The 19,793-nt window shown below is 51.7% G+C and overlaps 2 protein-coding genes across 11 annotated transcripts in view; both read right to left on the bottom strand.

The window, feature by feature from the left end:
- Positions 1 to 1,067: 1,067 nt before the first annotated feature.
- Positions 1,068 to 8,885, bottom strand: SLC30A2 (solute carrier family 30 member 2). Its single transcript, XM_005544370.5, has 8 exons — positions 8,613 to 8,885; positions 7,892 to 8,112; positions 7,200 to 7,346; positions 6,300 to 6,453; positions 5,447 to 5,606; positions 4,605 to 4,710; positions 2,711 to 2,845; positions 1,068 to 2,240 (listed from the first exon to the last, which is right to left on the bottom strand). Exons 1-8 carry the CDS (start codon positions 8,660 to 8,662, stop codon positions 2,095 to 2,097), a joined length of 1,119 nt encoding a protein of 372 aa, XP_005544427.2. The 5' UTR covers positions 8,663 to 8,885; the 3' UTR covers positions 1,068 to 2,094.
- Positions 8,886 to 14,078: 5,193 nt separating this feature from the next.
- TRIM63 (tripartite motif containing 63) overlaps positions 14,079 to 19,793 on the bottom strand; it is a 64,241-nt gene continuing 58,526 nt past the window's right edge. For all 10 annotated transcript variants that reach the window (XM_074016107.1, XM_074016079.1, XM_074016101.1 and 7 more), the window contains 2 exons: positions 16,677 to 16,748; positions 14,079 to 14,658 (listed from right to left, as the gene is read on the bottom strand). In XM_074016107.1, the coding sequence (XP_073872208.1) occupies positions 14,648 to 14,658; positions 16,677 to 16,748 (83 nt within the window). In that variant the 3' untranslated portion in view covers positions 14,079 to 14,647. The remainder of the gene's footprint in view (positions 14,659 to 16,676; positions 16,749 to 19,793) is intronic.

Here is a 19,793-nt window from a genome sequence, read left to right as displayed (position 1 = left end):
CAGACCCTGCTGTAGAAAAAGGTCTATGGGAATGAGGCAGAAATCCCAGACCTGCCTGCACTGGCTGTGTGACTTCCGGAAAACGACTCCACCTCTGAGCCTGTTTTTTCATCCATAAGAATGTGGCACAGCAATGATCGTCTTTTTTTTTTTTTTTTTAAGCTGGAGTCTCGCTCTGTCGCCCAGGCTGGAGTACAGTGGTGTGATCTCAGCTCACTGCAACCTCTGCCTCCCCGGTTCAAGCGATTCTCCTGCCTCAGCCTCCTGAGTAGCTGGGATTACAGGCACAAGCCACCACGCCTGGCTAGTTTTTGTATTTTTAGTAGAAATGAGGTATCCCCATGTTGGCCAGGTTGGTCTCGAACTCCTGGCCTCAAGTCATCCACCTGCCTTGGCCTCCCAAGGTGCTGGGATTGCAGGCGTGAGCCACCGTGCCCAGCCAATGACTGTCTCTTGAGAGGGGTGTAAGGACTTGGTACACAGCAAAGCCCATGATCAAGTTCCTGGGGCCTGCCATGGCTTGGGTAGGGGGGTAGGAGTGGGGTAGGGGGGGTTGAGTCCCCTGAGATTGTAGTGGAATGGAGCACCCGCCAGCAACCCCCCACCCTGCTCCAGGCCGGTGCTTTCCACAGACTTCACAGACCTGGAGGGGCTGAAGGACCCACCTACCTAGAACACAGGCAATCAGGATGACAGTGCTGGGAAGGCACAAAGAGGTCGTTTCACAGATAGAAAGATAGAGATTTAAAGTGGGAGGCAAGTGACCAAACCCACCTCCTCCCACCTTGGGCCAGAACAGTCAAGACAAACTCAGCGCTGCCCCAGAGGAGGCCGGGAAGCCCACCTAGCTCCTCAGTGAGGCAGCCTCGGGCCGCAGAGTTTCCTGTCTCAAGGATGATAAAAGTAACCAGTCTTCAACAACCACAGGTACTTGGCCAACTGGCTCTTGGTCTCAACCCCGTGAGGGAGGCATCAACCCTGTCGGTCTACAGATGAGACTGGGGCAGAGGCCAACTCGCCCAAGGCACTTGCTTACAATGGCAGAGACAGACCTGGTGACACAGGACTCTGATAACTGGGCATGTTGTCTCCATGAGTCGGGGACAGATCTCCCCTCTTGCATCTTGTAAACACAAGCCACCCCTAAGTCAGGAATCTTCACACACAAACCCCAGGAAGCCACGGTCTCCCTCCTAGCTGGCCTCTGGGCCAGTGCAGCCCCGCTTCTCTCCCTCTCCCTCCACCATGCCAGGCTCCGACTGGGTCAGGCCAGGTAGGCAGCAGAGCTGGCCCAGCCATATCTTGCTGGAGACTCTGAATCCCCTGGGACACTCTCAGGGCAACAGAAGTGCCAAGGGGCTTGGAGGCTGTTAGCGCAGAACCCAAACTGAAATCACTCTACCCTCCACCCACCACCTGTGCCAAGGTTGTGTTTTGTGTTGGCACAGCTGAGGGAATAAGAAAGAGGAAACCTGTCCCTTACCTAGTAAGAGGCCTCTCCCCTCCAGGAAAGGGAACATTTGGCTCACAGCTGAAGTGACTGAGGCACAGACAGGCCTCAGGTGCCTCCTGGCTCCCTGCCTCAGGGAGGCTCAAATGAGAGTGTGAGGGTCCTCATCCCTGTGCCTATTGCTGTAGGCAGAGGGAGGGGCTCAGATTCATAAAGGCAAAGGCCAGCCAGGCTGAGAATGGGGGATGAGGCAGGCAGTACGGGTGCGCTGGGGCCAGCCTCCCTTTGGACATCCCATGGCTCACCGCCTTTGCCCCTGCAAGTGGTAGAACCACATTTGCTTAGGATTAGGCCCAAATACAGCCCTTCCAGAGCTGGCCCAGGAGCTGGAAGAGCAGGGTCACACTAGCTTTATACCTGCTGCGTCCCCACCCTGGCGCTGGCTGTAGTCAGATGGGGAGGCCGGGAAGAGCTCCATTCCTGGAGTGGGACAAGGCTCTGCACTGAACATGGAGCAGAGGTCAGGAGGGGGACCCGGTTTATAACACAGCTGGGGCAGGCAAAGTCCTGGCTGGGCCTGGGGAACGCTCAGTCCAGCCACCTGCAGTTCCTGTCCATGCCCCAGTTGGTGCCTGGCTGGGCAGTCAGTCCGAGGGGCCCTGGCATGCCTGACAGTCCTTCATGTCCTCCGAGTAGTCCTCGATCTGGATGGTCACGGTGTGGAAGTGGAACTTCCCTTGGAGGCGGCTGCTGGCTGTCTTCAGCACAGCCTGGGCATCTGTATTCTGAGCTGGGGACCGAGAGGACACAGCAGGGGAAACCATTTACTCTGGCCCTTTGGAACCATCAGGAGCCTGAATCTCATACCCCATCCCCAGCAGAACAGGATGGGGGACCATGAACATGGAGAAGCCCCCACATTCTACTCCTCTGCCAGGTAGCCTCCCAGACCAGACCTGGCTCATGCCTGAAAGAGCTGGTAAAGCATTGGCCTTAAGGCCAGGAATCTGCCACCTACTGCCATATACTGGCTGTAAAAGCCTGGGCCAGTAACTTTACCACCCAACGCCAGCCTCAGTGTCTTCATGGATAAATGAGATTGTGATGATCAGATGGAATAATGCATATCACGTACTCAGCATGAGGCTGAGCTTGATGCATGGGCACTGTGAGCATCTGGGTCACCTGGACCCTGTGGAGATGGCACCAGGCCTTTGGCTGCCTGTCTCCCACCCCACCCTGAGTGTCCCGAGCACTCACCAATGGCAATGTGGACAGACAGAACAGGCTGGGCCACGGTCAGTGCCCAGATATGCAGGCTGTGCAGGGCTTCCACCCCCTCCACCGACAGCAGCAGATCCCGCACAGCTGTGAAGTCCACGCCCTTGGGGGTCCCTGAGGATGGCAAGCACAGGGGCTAAAGGAAACTGCCCCTCCCACGCCTGCCCATTGGTGCAGGGCTAGCTCCTGGTCCTCAGGCGTCATCCCCTCAAAGAAGACCTCCTTGGCCTGCAGGTCTGAGGCTGCTTTCACCTCCCAAGCTCTCCGCCCTATCACTCTGTTATATTTCCTCTCCACTCTTACCACTGAAATTATTTATGAATTTACTTATTGTCAGTCTCTCCCTCTAAAATGGACACTCTATGAGGGCAGGACAGTCTCTTTTGTTTACCACAGCATCCTTGGTGCCTAAAACAGCGCCTCTCGATAGTAGGTGCTCAATAAATATATTTTTTGGTTTGTTTTTAGACAGAGTCTTGCTGTGTCACTCAGGCTGGAGTGCTGTATCTCCATCTTGCCTCACTGCAACCTCCTTCTCCCAGGTTCAAGCAATTCTCCTGCCTCAGCTTCCTGAGTAGCTGAAACTACAGGCGCATGCTGCCATGCCCGGCTAATTTTTGTATTTTTAGTAGAAACAGGGTTTCACTGTGTTAACCAGGCTTGTCTCGAACTCCTGACCTCAGGTAATCTGCCTGCCTCAGCCTCCCAAAGTGCTGGGATTACAGGTGTGAGCCATCGCGCCTGGCCAATGAATATATTTTTGAATGGAAAGAAGGAAAGAACAGATCCTGAGAATCCTTGGACCCACCCAGGGCACAATCAACATCTTCATCATTATCGCTTTTATCTGGGTTAGCATATTCTTGGAGAAAAAGCTCTGACCTGCAGCCAAATACTGCTAAGCCCAGGCCAGCATCCTACTCCATTCCAGACTGACCCTGACCACGCGGAGGCCTATGACCCTGGCCCAAGACCCCAGGCCTAGAGCATAAGAAAGCCAAGGTGCAGGGCCAGGTGTGGTGGCTCACATCTGTAACCCCAGCACTTTGGGAGACCAAAGTGAGATGACTGCTTGAGCCCAAAAGTTTGAGACCAGCCAGGGAAACATGGTGAGACCCCCATCTCTACAAAACATTTAAAAGTTAGCCAGACATGGTGGCATGTGCCTGTGGTCCCAGCTACTTGGGAGGCTGAGGCAGGAGGATTACTTGAGCCGGGAGGTCGAGGCTGCAGTGAGCCATGGTGACGCCGCTGCACTCTAGCTTGGATGACAGAGCAAGATCCTGTTTCAAAAAAAAAAGGTAATTCAGGGCAGACCAGATCATTCTCCACCACTGACCGTTCTCCAACCCCACAAAATACAGCCATGTCCCCCCCCAGGGTATGCGTTGTTTGGTCCCTGAGATGTGGGAAAGGCCTGAGCTGCAGTGGATTAAGTAACTTTGTCCAAGGCTGACCGTCCTTCTCTGAGCCTCAGTCTGCCCCTCTGTGCAATGGGAAGCATAATCCTCACTTCCTCTCCCTGACAGAAGGCAGCCAGAGCCTGGGAAATGTATAGGGGAGAACTGGAGAGCTCCAGATGCTACAGATGTCCCCCAGAAGCCACCTGACTAGGCAGAGGAGGCACCCCTGGGGGTAGGGAGAAGGGAAGACCGGGGCTGGGGTACGGTTCCAGGAGCTGCCACACCTAAAAGCCCAGGCTCTACGTGAAGATCAGCCTGGGGGCCCCAGGAGGTTTTCCAGCCAATGCCGGGGCTCCAGATCCCGGCTCCCTGCCATGTGCTGGGATGCCGCAGACACACACATACCTTATCTGAGCGGATCTAGAGCTTGAAAGCCAAGAGCAAAAAGGGAGCCACAAAGCCCAGGTTACCTTCCATCAAAACCAGGATCACATCTCTCAGGATGGTCAAGGTTGTCCCCAGGACCAGGATGGAGAAGAAGAAGGTGCAGATGGGGTCTACATACTTGTATTCCGGCTGCAGGAAGAGAGGAAGACAGACCTCGGTTCACCATCTAACACCTCAGCTTCCCTTCTCCCCCCAACCCAGCACTGTTGGGGAGAGGGGCTCTCTCTGCTGGGTGGGCATGAGTCTCACCCTGGCCCTGCCTCCCAATTTTCTGCTCTTTATTTCACATCTGCAAGAGCAGACAGGACAGACCACAGTTCAGGATAAGGCAGTCCCTTCCCACCCCTCCTTCTCAAGAAGCGGAGACATGGACAGAGCAAAAAGGCATCTTAGATACCATCTGATCTGCCATCCATCCCCATTTGACAGATGGGGAAACTGAGGCTCCATTAGAGCAAGCACCTCACCCAACATGACATGGCTAGCAAGGAGGAGAGCCAAGCTTCAGAGCAAATGCCTGCCTCTTTCCACTACAGCTCCCTGCCTCTATGTGATGGGCATTGCCCAGGGTTTGACAACACACAGTCGTAGGTTTGAATCTGCCTCTACACCTTACCAGCTGTGTGACACTGTGCAAGTCACTGAACCTTTCTGAGCTACAGAAAACACTACCACCTCTCCCTTCAGGTTGGTGTGAGGATCAGAAGTGCTGACACTTGGTAAGTATTGGATAAATGTTCCTTTCCTTTCCCCACCCTTTTCCCCAGAACTGGGAGGGAGTCCTGAAAAGGACCCCCTGAAGAGAGGATATTCAGGTGGTCTACACTCCCCTGACACCCCCACCACTCTGTGTCCCAGCTCTGACCTTGAAGTATAAAATATAGGCTGCCACTAGGACGCCCATGCTCTGCAGAAAGTCCCCGATCACATGGATGAAGGCAGCTCGGACGCTGGGGTTCTCCTCCTGCTGGTTGGTGGTGCCATGGCTATGTCCATGGCCAGACTGGTGAAGCGTCAACCCCATTCTGTGAAGTGGAGACAATGCCAAGGGCTCACTGAGGTCGCAGATGGAAGTCACCTATTAGGACTAGCCAATTCATAGGGCAAAAATCTCAAGCCCCCAAACCTTGTGATCTCTTTGGCCATGTGAGAAGTCCAACCCACGTGGCCTTGGTTCAGAGAGCCATGGGAGATAGGGCTCAGTGCCAATACCAGGCTGAGTCTGGGCACAACAATGCCACGATGCCACATCTTAGAGCAGGAGGGCATTATGGAGGTCACTGTAAGTTCACTCCATCATGTCACGGATGGGGAAACTGAGGCTTCTGAACAAAGGAGAGAAACAGCCTGAAAGAGACACCCATTGTCTCTGAGACCAATTTCAGACGTGGGTTCTGCCCCTAGGGACAGCTACTCCTGCAACAACTGGCCTCTTCCCGCCCCACTTGAGGTATGAAGCCACCAAGGTTAGTCCCTGACATGTATTAGGGAGTGGGTAGAGTGGATGAAGACTCAGATTTACAGTTCTCAGTGTTCCTGGCCTAGGCCTAAGGTAGGACCCAGGTGTTCCAGGTGCTAGAGCTCAGACCATTAGGGAAGTTCTGTCCCTGTGGCCGATGCTGGAAAGTGGCATGGTGTCCTTCTGCAAAGCAGACATAGGTGTGGGTGTGAGAGGCGGGAGGAGGAGGGGAGACGAGGGGAACCGGGGCCCCACTCACATGACGTTCACAGCCACAGCACAGCCCGATGTGATCAGCATGGTCCCCCCTTCGATCTCATAGTCCCCAGAGATCAGCCGCTCCACAGCCAGGTACACCAGTACCCCAGTCACGACCCAGATGGACAGTACAGAGACCAGGGCTCCCAAGATCTCTGAGGAAGAACCCAACCCCAACACCCACCTTGGCATGGGCTTGAGGCTAAGGAGGCTTCCCCCTTCCTTCAGGATCCTCCCCACCCACCCCCCACACAAAGTCAGGGCCTGGGTCCCACTGGGCTCTGCTGAAGCTATGGCCAGCATGGCTGCCCCTTACCCCACCCCTCATATATCTGGGAATGTCAGAGCTAGAAGGAACTAATAAGTCATTATCTGGGTCCACCTTTTTTGTTGTACATGTAAAGAAGCTGACTTATTAAAATGTATGCCTTTTGTTCAGCTAGTAAACTGAGGCTTCTGGGGAAGAGAGGCTGGGCCATCTCCCACAAAGAGGAAGGTGATGATGCAGCCCGGGGTGAATGGAAGAGAGGTTAAAGCCTATACCTTCCAGCAGCCTTTGCCAGCCTTCCCCTTCCCCCAGAGCTGATCCACAGAGTTATGTGCAGTGTTAATGCCATTGTCATTTGTTCTTGAAGCTTGGCTACTGCACTTCTTAGGAAGGTGAACGTTGCTTCCCCGCAGACTGAGAGCTCCTGGATGACTGGGACCAGGGCTTCCCCATCAGACTAGGATTTCCCAGAGGACAGAGGCCATGGTTGACATCCTCTTGCCCCATCCAGATCACCCTCCTGACCTCACTCAGGGGAGGAATGGGGGATCCACCCATTACAGCCACCTAAGAACCCTTGTTCTAACCCACCCTCTTTCTCAACCCCATCTCCAGCCGAGCCGCGACCCTCACCAGCTCTCTGCCAGCCGAAGTTCATGGTCTTGGTGGCTGGCCGGGAGGACATCCAGAGGGAGAAGAGGCTGATGAGCATGCTGGCAAAGTCAGTGAGCAGGTGCGCTGCGTCGGTCATGACAGCCAAGCTGTGTGCCAGGTACCCACCTGAAGGGTACAGGGTCTTTATCAGCTCCCCAGAGAGCTGGCTCCCAAGACTGTGTGCAGCAGGGAGACCACAGGCTCTGGAAGAAGACATTCTGGCCTCAAGATCTCTCCACCCATGAGCTGTACAACCGTGACGAGTGACCTACTCTCTCTGAGCCTCAACTTCCACTCTCTGTGAAATGGGCCACCAATATCTACTTAGAGGGTGAATGTGCACATCAAGTTCAAATAGGGACTGGAAAGCATGGTAGATACTCAGTAAATGCTCTTTCCTTCTAGGAATTCAGGCTTTCCCTTAGCTACTAGTTGTGCGTGATCTTTGGCAAGTTACTTAACCTGAACATGCCTCAGTTTCGTCATCTGTAAAACAAGGAGAATAACGTCACCTGTGTGATAACACAGGTTGTTGTTAAACCTGAATCAGATAATGTGTATATAAAGGCTTAGCGCAATGTGTGTTCGGTAAGTGGGGCTTTTAGTGTCAGTATTGCTGGGAATAGTCTATCCATGCGCTAACTTCATTTAATTAGCTCAAAAGTGCTTACCAACGACTTCTCCAATCATGAAAAACAGGCAGATGGCAGAGGCTACATACAGCTGGCGCCGGGCCTGCCCCTTCTTGGGGTCACAGTGACTGTCGGGACCCTTCTGAGCATGGCAGTAATGGTTGCTCTGGGCAGCCAGCTCAATGGCCTGCAAGTCCAGGCCAGGTCGGGGCAGAGGGATCCAGCCAGCCCCGTCCTGCCACAGAGATCCCATGTATGACCTGACCAGAGAGAAAGAGAGGGAACGCTCAGCTCTAAGATGGGGTAAGGAGGGCCGACTCTAGTCCCATTTCTTTGAGAGGCCTTGTGTCCACTGGGAAAAATAGCTAAGGACTCTCCGAGTGTCCAGTGGAGCGAGGGGAAGGAACAGAGCGCTGGCTTGAGGAGAAGAGCAGGCCCCCTTCAGCGCACTTGGGACACAGGGCCTCCCTAGGGCGGGGCTGCCTGGGGCAAAGTACTGGGCAGGGCAGGACTCCAGGCGGGAACCACCACTCCCCCGACCCCAGGCCCCCCGCAGGCAGGGGTCAAGATCTGTGCGGGGACCGAGGGAGAGACGGTCCTTGGGCCACAGCTCATTATCTTCTTTCCCTCACCTCACTCCCCCGCTCCTGCGTGGTACCAGCTCAAGCCGCCACCAAAACCAACCACTGCTAGGATGGCAAACGCGGAGGCGCGTCGGCTGCCGCCCAAATTCCCGCCTTTCCCCAGGCTCTCGCCTTACCGGACTGCGGGCCTGGCGTCCAACAGGGGCTGCTTCTCCGTGGCGTCCATGCAGGCCCGCGCCGGGTCCCGGCAGCCGCGCGGCCGCACAGCCGAGTGCGCTCTGGAAGTTGCTCGCGGGACTCCAGGTGGCTCTCACCCACCTGTCTGGAGGGCCCCGCGAGCTGCGCTCACTCCAGCCCGGCTCCTGCGGCCCCTGAGGTCCCCCTGCTCCCGCTGCTGTTGCAGCTCCGGCTCTGGCTCCGCGCGCCAAGCGCTCCAGTGTCTCGGGTCTGCCGCTGTGCCCCGCGGCCGCCGGCTTTATCCGGCCCTCGCCAACCCGTGTGAAGCGGCTCTCGGCGCGTCGTGTGCAAAAGCCCGCGGGGAAGAGGGGGCGGTGGCTGGCTGCAAAGGGCGCCCGGCTGTGGCCCCGCGCACCTGTGCCTGCGCCCGTGGGGCCTGCAGAGCCCACCTGCCGCCGCGAGAAACCTGCCAGCCTTAGCCCGGCGCGGCGCCCGGTGTTGCTGAGTGAGGACGGGGTGACAGCTGCGCCCCCTCTCCCGCGCGGGGTGGGCCGCGTCCCCACCGAAAAGTTCTCGTCTTTGGTTTGTAGAAATCCGCTTTGGTGGCCCCGACGGCAGGAATGTGGCTCCTTGCTTCGGAAGAGGGTCTCCAGAGGCTACTGGGGCCGCGCCTGCCCCCTCTGACTGGCGGCTGTCCTGGGCTTGATCATGTTCCGTCTCAGGCTGGAGACTCCCCTCGCCCCCCGAGGTCGGCTTGCGTTCCTGCCCTCCTGCTAGGAGGGTCCTGGGGTGGGCTGTGCGGGCCTCAGGCTGGGGCAGTGTCTCTCCCTGGGACCGGCTGGGACTGATGAACCCATCCTCGCCACTGAAGCAGCACCAGCTCCTCTCCTGCACGCAGGAGAATCTGGAGTGGCCGGCTTTGTCTCCACCCGCACAGAGAACAGTGTCATCGGCAGTCACCATCCGGGCAGAGCCGACCACCGCCACTGCTGCCACCCCTTCCCCGCAGCGGCTCCTGGGAGCCCCAGGAAGCCCGACAAGCAAGCCTGGGAAATGCAGGCAGAAGGTGCCACCGTGTTGGTACCGCTGGGAGAAGCCCTGTCCTTCCTGGCCAGCTTGGTGCCCTACCCACTTGAAGCAGCCTCCTTCCCTGGCGGTTCTTGGGGGTTGGGGAGCCTGTGGCCCCCACACTGGCCTCTGACAGGTGCCCTCTGTGTAGAAAGAAGCTGCTGGAGACCTCCCTGTCTGTTCGTCATCCCTGGCACCCTTGTCGCCAGGACCATAGGCTTGGTGGGTATGGTCTTTCACAGAGACAAGTCAGAGGCGCAAGCCTCTTGCCCACACCGCTGGGGACAGGAAGGCGCTCTTTCAGTCTCCCCTCTTGTAGGAGATAGGGTGCCAGGAGGGAGGTGCACCTGTTCTGCTCGGGTCTGCACTGAGTGCCTCTCTGCCTTCTCCGGACGCTGGTTTTCTTCTGGAAAGCCTCAGACACCCTGGTTTTCTTCAGGTTTACTCTGAGCACCTGCAGGCTCAGCACTACCTGGAGAAGGTGTTACAATGCAGGTTACAGGTCCCTGCATCAGACCAACCGAACCAGAATCTCTGGGTGTGGAGCCTCAATATTTCCAAGAATTCAGTAGGTCTGGGGCAGGGCCTGGGAATCTGTATTTTTAAAATTCTCATTTGGTGCTATTATGGCATTATTGTTCATTTTTATGTATAGTGTTTATTATTATTATTATTTTTTTTGAGACAGAGTTTCGTTTCTGTGGCCCAGGCTCGACTGCAATCTCAGCTCACTGCAATCTCTGCTTCCCCAGTTCGAGTGATTCTCCTGCCTCAGCTTCCTGAGTAGCTGGGATTACAGGTGCCCACCACCATGCCCAACTAATTTTTGTATTTTTAGTACAGACAAGGTTTCACTATGTTGGCCAGGCTGGTCCTGAGGTTACGATTTTTTAAAAGGAAAACCTTTATCTAAAGTATTTAGGGATAAAATGTCTCTGGGATTTGCCTTAAAATAATCCCAGCGGGGAGAGTACGGGTACTGGTAGAGAAGAAACAAATATGTCACCAGCTGTTGAAACTGAGTGATGAGTAAATGGGGGTACACAATAACTATTCCCTCTACTTTTCAGTATTTAAAAAATGTTGGCTGGGTGCAGCGGCTCATGCCTATCATCCCAGCACTTTGGGAGGCTGAGGCGGGTGGATCACCTGAGGTCAAGAGTTCGAGACAAGCCTGGTCAACATGGCAAAACCTCCTCTCTACTAAAAATAAAAAAATTAGCTGGGCATGGTGGCAGGCACCTGTAATCCCAGCTACTCAGAAGCCTGGGGCAGAAGAATCACTTGAACCCGGAAGGCAGAGGTTGCAGTGAGCTGAGATCATGCTGTTGCACTCCAGCCTGGGCAACCGAGAGTGAAACTCTGTCTAAAAAAAAAAAAAAAAAAAAAAAAAAAAAAAAAAAAAAAAAGAAAGAAAGAGAAAAAAGTTTCAGAATTAAAGACTTGGGGAAAAATAAACCTTTCCTGGCGATTCTGATGTAGCAGCCCATGGAACTGTATTCAAGATTCATTGGAAGAACCCCCTTGAAGCCAGCTTTCCTGTCCTGCAGCATGATTTTAAAGGAAGCATGTTGATCAAGAACCCTTCATACCATCTTAAGCGTTCTAGTTTGCAAGTACAGGAAGAGCCCTTCCTATGGCAAAGGAAAGGTCCCCTTAGTTGCAATTAACAGGTAGCTTCCTGGAATTTAATCTTTAACTGATTACCCAAAGTCTCAACTGCTCTCTCTTCTTTTCCATAAGTGACAAGATATGGGACTGAAATGCTTATTGCTTACATGGTCAGTAGCCTGGAGAAGTCGCAGAACGTTCACACATTATAATACTGATTATTGTGATTTCAAGGTGATGAAAGCTTCTGTCTTTCTGGCCTCAAATTTCTCCTTCTGGACTCAAATCCCTTCAGTTTTCTATGGGAGGATACTTTAGGAGACCAAACCATAAAGAAAAACAAGTATGTGATTGTCAAAAAAAAAAAAAAAATTTGACTGCTCCTCTTTCTGCTATCCCAATCAGAAAGAGGGGCTGTGATGTGGTAGAGGGGCACATGGAGGGCTTCTGAGGGCTAGCAATGTTCTTTTTTCTTTTCTTTTTTTTTTTTTTTTTACCTGAGTTGTAGTAACACAGGGTTTCGTTTTACAATCGGTTATTAAACTCTACAACTAGTTTGGTGTACTTGTAAGGGTGTATGTGTGTATTATGCTGTGTTTTGAAAACTAAAACAAAATGCTTCAGAACTTGAGAAAGGACTGGAAATGAGAGCAAAATCTGATTCCTTGAAATTCAAAGTTAGGAACCAAGTTAGCCTTAGAAAAACTCTCAGAAGTGAAAATGGGCAGAGGTTGTGAGGGTTTTTGAGCACTGTCCTAAAGCAAGTTCCACATAACTGTAGTTCCGGAGGATGTCATATGAATAAGTTGGGAAATTCAGTCCACACACACAAAATGAGAGACTTAGGGTCAGGCAGCATTCCAATCACCATGAACCTGATGGTCCTTGTCTAAAGTTAATTCGTTTTCTTTACGGTGGGACGACTCAGACCCCCTAACTTGCTACTGTGATCTGAATGTCTAAAAGGGAGAACAGGCTCTGCAATGCTCCTCAGAGTTATAAGTCCCTGGTATATCAGCCCCAGTGAATGCGCTGCCTCGGATTTGCTCAGCATTGCCTCTCTCCAGGCCCTTGGCTTCTTGCTCATGGAGATCCTGGATGCTACTGGGCCATGGTCATGAATTCATCCTCTACTGCCGGTGACTGACTTGGCCTTTCCTGGCATGAGTCTGGGCACCAGCCTGGCCCCCATTGTGTTCACTGAGGTGAAGACAGCAGCAGCTCCCCCACCCTTGTCCAACCCAACTGGACCATGGAGGCCCTGGCACCTCCCACCACTTCCAGACTCAACTGAAGTACCACCGAGTGGCAGGTGACCTTGCTCCCCCTGCAGCTGCGCCACCTGAAGTCAAGGTGGAATGAACAGTATGGGAGGCGGGAGACAGGAAGGAGCCAGCAGACACATTTCTTTCTTTTCTTCTCTCAGATGAAGGACTTTGAATCATGTTCTGTTCTTTATGGCCTGCTGGAAACATCTCACATGACTAAGCAGCCAGCCCAGTCTTTGGTGAAGCTGTGGCCAGCTCAGTCACGCAACGCCTTGTACTTGCTTCGCTCCTTGCCTGCCTCGCTTCCATTTTCCTTCCTTCTGTTGGCCTTGGGAGTGTACCTCATAGGGTCTCAGAAAACAATACCCCAAAATGAAGGCCTCCCTCGGAAGCAAACATTTCTCTCTGACCTTCTCCTGCCCTCCTGTCTCTGGTTCCTTATTCTTCCCCAAGGCTAGCCGTAAAAACTACAATCCCTCTTCCCCAAAAACTTGCTGTAAAACCTAAAAATATTATTCTGATTTTCCCCTTTCTTTCTGTGTAAAACTGGCCATAGGAAATTATTTGACCTTTGTCTGATTGCAGGTCAGAAGACCCCCATCCAGAGAGAATCCTGCCCCATATGAGGAAGGAAGGAATGCTGCAGAGAGACCAAAAAGAATCTCGACAGACAGGCCTCGCTGGGTTCGCCACTCAGTCTATCAGCATTACTCTTTTATCCAATCGTATTTTTACATGGCCATCCATACTTTGTTGAACTGAAGCCTAAAAATGGACAGTTTCTCCTGTATCTTTGGGTCTTCATTCTGAAGGCTCCTGTATCTAATAAAACCACGGTCAAATAAATTTGTGTATTTGTGTGCCTTTTCTCCTATTAATCTGCCTCTTTTTAAAATTTATTTATTTTTATTTTTTGAGACGGAGTTTCACTCTTGTTGCCCAGGCTGGAGTGCAGTGGTGCAATCTTGGCTCACTGCAACCTCTGCCTCCTGAGTTCAAGCGATTCTCATGCCTCAGCCTCCCAAGTAGCTGGGATTACAGGCATGCGCCACCATGCCCAACTAATTTTGTATTTTTAATAGAGATGGGGCTTCACCATGTTGGTCAGGCTGGTCTGGAACTCCTGACCTCAGGTGATCCACCCCGCTCGGCCGCCCAAAGTGCTGGGATTACAGGCATGAGCCACTGCACCTGCCCAGCCTTATTCTGCCTCTTGTTGATGATTTTCAGTGAACCTTCAGTGGGCACGGGGAAGTCCCTATAACCTGCAACTAAAGCATTTAAAATTTGCCTCAGGCTCTGTTTTCTGGAGAACCAGAGCAACAACACGTTGAACCTGTTCTTGAAGGACCAGCTCAGGGCTGGCTTTCCATGGAGTCCACATTGGGAAATGGTGGTGTCAAGAACTCCTTTACTGGGACCTAAGCCTAGCCCTGACATTGCCTCCTACCGGGGGTCCTTTTCATTCACACCCAACCCTCATCTCCAGGAAAAAAAGCTGAATGAAACCCCAGCTCCTTTGAAGAACAGGAAGAGAGCATTGTGCATTTATTAAAACAACATATAACACAAACTCAGTTACCACCCCATATGTCTGGGCTAGGCACTGAAATACAGCACATCGTCCCTGTGAGTGCTACCCCGTCCTCCCGCTCAGGAAAGGAAGTGGGCAGCTGTATCACCCTGGCTTCCTTCCCCTCTTTCTGACAATCGCAGGTCACCCAACGACCAGGCATTATTATACAAAAGTTCCTTTACAAAAAGCACCAAATTGGCATACATATACAAGTATATACAAAAATCACATTTTAAAAATGTACAAAATATTCCATTTTGCACCAATGTAGAAAAGTGTCCTGTGTGATTGTTTCAAGCACATTTTCAATTCTGGTTCAGTGTCTGCTGGACGCAGCAGTGAGGGTCCTACCCTAGTCCCTGCTCTCTGAGCAGAGAGAAGACATTACCTCCCCATTGCCCCTCCAGGGGCCCCGACCCCTCCCACCTGGGCCTGTCACCAAGATCGCTGGGCCCCTCCCCACCCTCTCCAGTCTCTCTGCATCTGGGGGGTCTCTCATTCATCCAGCTCCTTACTGGTGTCCTGAAATGAAGAAAAAGACACAGAGGCACGTGGTGAGACAGGGACTCAGGAGGATCCAAGGCTTACCAAGCTATTGTTTATTCAAACAGGAATTTGAATAAAACATCAAATTCCAATTCCTCCTGGTCTCTTCCTTTTAAAACTAAAATAGAATTTAGCTGCCCAAACATTATGGATTTTACATCAGTACAAAACTCCAAAAGTCTACCCTATAGTTTTCAACTGGATTGGAATTTAGTTTCAGTACCTGTGGTTTGAAAAATAACATTTGCAAGCATGTGCTTATTAGCAAACATCCTTCCTATGCACCAGATACTGTGCTAAATGATTATCTTATTTACTCCCAACTACAACCTTTTGATGTCAGTACTGTTATGCCCCCATACACAGATGAGTAGCCCAAGACTCAGAGAAATTGTGAACTGCTGCAATTCAGAACCCAGGCTCCTAATCAAACTCTGCCAGGCTGGCAAACTCAGATGCCTACAAGGGGCTAGCAGAAAACATGAATGAGTGAAGCAAGCGGGATTGATGGTGGTGGGGCTGGGCAAACTGGCAAGGGCATGTCCCATTTTCTTTTCTTTTCTTTTTTTTTTTTTTTTTTTGAGACGGAGTTTCACTGTTTCACCCAGGCTGGAGTGAAGTGGTGTGATCTCGGCTCACTGCAAGCTCCGCCCCGCTGGGGTTCAAGTGATTCTCCTGCCTCAGGCTCCCAAGTAGCTGGGATTACAGGTGCCCATCACCATGCCTGGCTAATTTTTGTATTTTTAGTAGTGACGGGGTTTCACCATGTTGGCCAGGCTGGTGTCAAACTCCTGACCTCAGGTGATCCGCCCGGCTAGGCCTCCCAAAGTGCTAGGATTACAGGCGTGAGCCACCGCGCCAGCACGTCCCCTTTAAAGGGGAGAGCCACTGCCCAGAGCCAGCACTCCGGAACTACAGGGAAGTTCAAGTCCAGCATTGTTTGCTTTTTCTAAACTTTCACAAGAAGGTGAAAATGCAGATTCTTAGTTGAAATCTCCTTTTTCTTAACCCTTAAAAAAGAAACCTAATTTTAAAAATGTTAGCAATTAATTTTTTCTTTTTAAGAGACAGTGTAGTGTCCTTCTCTGGTGCCCAGGGGGGAGTGCAGTGGCGCAATCATAGCTCACTGCAGCCTCTACCTCCTGGGCTCAAGTGATCCTCCAGTCTCAGCCTTCTGAGTAGCTAGGACTACAGATATGTACCACCATGCCTAGCTAATTTTTATTTTTTTTTTGCAAAGATGAGGACTTGCTGTGTTGACCAGGCTGGTCCCAAACTCCAGGTCTCAAGCGATCCTCCCGCCTCAGCCTCCCAAAGTGCTGGGATTATAGGCATGTGCCACCACATCCAGCCAGTAATTTTTTTTTTTTTTTTTTTTTTGAGATGGAGTCTCATTCTTGTCACTCAGGCTAGAGTGCAGTAACACGATCTCGGCTCACTACCACTTCCACCTCCCAGGTTCAAGCGGTTCTCCTGCCTCAGCCTCCTGAGTAGCTGGGACTACAGGCTCCTGCCACCAAATTCGGCTAATTTTTTGTATTTTTAGTAGAGACAGGGTTTCACCATGTTGGCCAGGCTGGCCTTGGCCTCCCAAAGTGCTGGGATTACAGGCGTGAGCCACCGTGCCTGGCAAACAAGTAATTTTTTTTTTTTTTTAATTTAAACACAGTGCTGGCCAAACAAAGCACCTCAATGGGCCCAGCCTAGCTCATGAGCCCCCATCTTTTCCCTCTGCTGTGCCATATTGCTTTCCATTTAAGAAGATCATTTAGATGTAAAATGGGAGCATTTTATTATGAATAGTTTGGGGATTTTTTTCTTCTCTAAGGGTAAAGAGAACAGGACTTTACCCTCAATAGGTTTAAAGCATATGCTGGGAACAGGTCTCAGCGTCATTCCCAATGTCTAACACAGTGCTTTGCATATAGTAGGTACCTCGGGTTGTTGTGGAATGAGTGAAGGAATGAAGGAATGGAGGTAGATTAATTTCTTACCTTCCTCCTTCCGTTCTGTGGAGCCTTCCTCTTCCTGATCTTCTTCTTCAATGAATTCTTCCTCTTCCTCATCTGTGACAAAAAACACTTGTGTTAGGATGGGGCCAGTTCCTTGAGGAGTTACTTGAAGAAGAACCAGGCAAGAGAAAGCACCGTCTAAACCCCTTCCTGTGCCCAGTTGGGTCAAACGGCCACACACAGATGGCAGTGGTCTGGGAGGTGATGGGCTTGCCAGCCCCACGCTGCACAGAGGCCCTGCTCCTGCAGTTCCCCGCACTCCGTCCCAGGGAGCCGGGCTCAAGACACTTCCTTGCTCCAGCAACAGCAGCTTCTATCACCCGCCCTGCCTGTGACCAGAGAGGGGGCGCTGAGGAAGCACGCTCTGTGCCTCTGCACATCTCTTGAGTAGGCAGATAAACATCGCCTGGGGAGAAAAAATCCTCCTCGATCGTCAGGGATCAGAGTCCTTGTCTTGAAGGTAGCTACTCAGCCTATGAGATCTGCTTGTTCAGCAGCCTCTGTCCCATTTTCCTCATTCCTTAGCCTGTGGAGGGGAGGGGTGGACATGACGGGGAAGCACTTCTGGAGCCACCTCTGCTCTCTGAAGCTGAGCACCAGAGCGACAGTGACTCAGCTGCAACTCATGTCCCCACTCTTTCATCCTGAGATGTCACCGTCAAGCTTTAACAGGGAACATCTCCCTTCCCCGCTCCTCTCCCAAGCCACCTCCTTAATCTTTTGGGGCCCTGAAGGGGCCACCACAGAGTCAGAACATTTGTCAAGTGTATCTCCAGGCCAGGCTAGGTCGCTCGCGCTTGTAATCCTAGCACTTTGGGAGGCTGAGGCAGTAGGATCACCTGAGGTCAGGAGTTCAAGACCAGCCTGGCCAACATGGTAAAACCCTGTCTCTACTAAAAATACGAAAAGTTAGCCGGGCGTGATGGTGTGCACCTGTAATCCTAGCTACTTGGGAGACTGAGGCAGGAGAATCGCTTGAACCCAGCAGGCGGAGGTTGCAGTGAGCCAAGATCATGCCATTGCACTCCAGCCTGGGCTACAAGAGCAAAACTCCCTCTCAAAAAAAAAAAAAAAAAAAGGGGGGCCAGGCACAGTAGCTCACGCCTGTAATCCCAGCACTTTGGGAGGCCGAGGCGGGCGGATCACGAGGTCAGGAGATCAAGACCATCCTGGCTAACATGGAGAAACTCCGTCTCTACTAAAAATATAGAAAATCAGCCAGGCGTGGTGGCGGGCGCCTGTAGTCCCAGCTACTAGGGAGGTTGAGGCAGGAGAATGGCGTGAACCCGGGAGGCGGAGCTTGCAGTGAGCCGAGATCATACCACTGCACTCCAGCCTGGGCGACAGAGCGAGACTCCATCTCAAAAAAAAAAAAAGAAAAAATCTCCAAAATGACAACCAAAATTCCAGCCAAGCAACTGGGATCAGAATATTAATAGCAGTTGCTGAGTACTTACTATGTGCTAAGTGTTGAATCTGCACCATCTTATAAAATCTTCACAAGAGTTTCTCAAGCCAAATGGCCCTCAGTAGAATCTGCATGGGCTACTTGCTAGCTGTGTGGCCTTGAACAAGTGGCTTACCCTCTCTGAGCTTTAAGTTACCTCAACTACAAAATAGAAACAGTAACAGAATCTATCCCATAAAGTTGTGTTAAATGATAAAACTTATGTTAAGAGCTTAGTGCCTAGGACATACAGAATATTCAGTAACTGGTGACTGTTGGTACTCTCTTCATTTTACTTATGGAGAAACTGAGGCTCAGGGAGATGGAGACAGAGTTTCACTCGTGCTGCCCAGGCTGGAGTGCAATGGTGTGATCTTGGCTCACCACAACCTGACTCCCGGATTCAAGCGATTCTCCTGCCTCAGCCTCCCGAGTAGCTGGTATTACAGGTATGCGCCACCACGCCCAGATAATTTTGTACTTTTAGCAGAGACGAGGTTTCTCCGTGTTGGTCAGGCTGGTCTGGAACTCCCAACCTCAGGTGATCCACCTGCCTCGGGCTCCAAAGTACTGGGATTACAGGTGTGAGCCACTGTGCCCGGTGGACCCACTCTTGAATGTCTTAGCTTAGGGAAGCTGACAGTGGAGCAAGCAGCTCATCTACAGCAGTGGATGTCCCCAAGTCCACTGGTATCTCTGCTTTGGGATGTATTTTGTCCTCACCTATGGGGTATATCTGGAGCTCTGAAAACAGACTTAGCACCAGATACTGAAGGTTTGCAAGAGAGCGACACAGGAGGTGCCAAGAAGCTCTTCTCTTTCCCATGCCAGTCCATTTATAGTTCTTCCTTGTTCCTTCACCCTTCCCCTGTTCCCCAACCTCAGCTGGTCATTGGAGCACCATCTCTCAGACCAAGGCAACAGTCGGCAGTGTAGGATCTGCCCTCTGTTTCTCTGTTGTGTTTTAGCTGTTTCTCTTTTAGCTGTGCGACCTTCAGCAAATTAACATTTTTGCTTCCATTCAGTTTCTTCATTTCCCTTATTATTTTCACCCCTATTATTGTTATGATTGCATTGTTACAATTATTATAGGCACTCTATGGAAGAGTAATTACAAACAGAAATGAAGACGATGTTGATAAATTAAGGTGCCTGAGTATCACAGGTGATAGCATTAAGAAGCTGAAGCTGGGCCGGGCGCGGTGGCTCAAGCCTGTAATCCCAGCACTTTCAGAGGCCGAGGCTGGTGAACCATGAGGTCAGGAAATCAAGACCACCCTGGCTACGGTAAAACCCTGTCTCTACTAAAAATACAAAAAAATTAGCCGGGTGTGGTGGCGGGTGCCTGTAGTCTCAACTATTTGGGAGGCTGAGGCGGGAGAATGGCGTAAACTCAGGAGGCGGAGCTTGCAGTGAGCCGAGATTGTGCCACTGTACTCCAGCCTGGGTGACAGAGCAAGACTCTGTCAAAAAAAAAAAAAAAAAAAAAAAAAAAAAAGAAGAAGAAGCTGAAGCTAAGACTACCTTTAGGCAATAACTAGTACATCTTTAGGACTCTACAGGACCTTTCTTTTTTTTTTTTTTTTTTTTTTTTTGAGACAGAGTCTCGCTCTGTCGCCCAGGCTGGAGTGCAGTGGCCGGATCTCAGCTCA

This window comes from Macaca fascicularis, chromosome 1, assembly GCF_037993035.2.
Source record: "Macaca fascicularis isolate 582-1 chromosome 1, T2T-MFA8v1.1".
NCBI classification, from domain to species: domain Eukaryota; kingdom Metazoa; phylum Chordata; class Mammalia; order Primates; family Cercopithecidae; genus Macaca; species Macaca fascicularis.
This window is presented reverse-complemented; position numbering and strand designations above follow the sequence as displayed.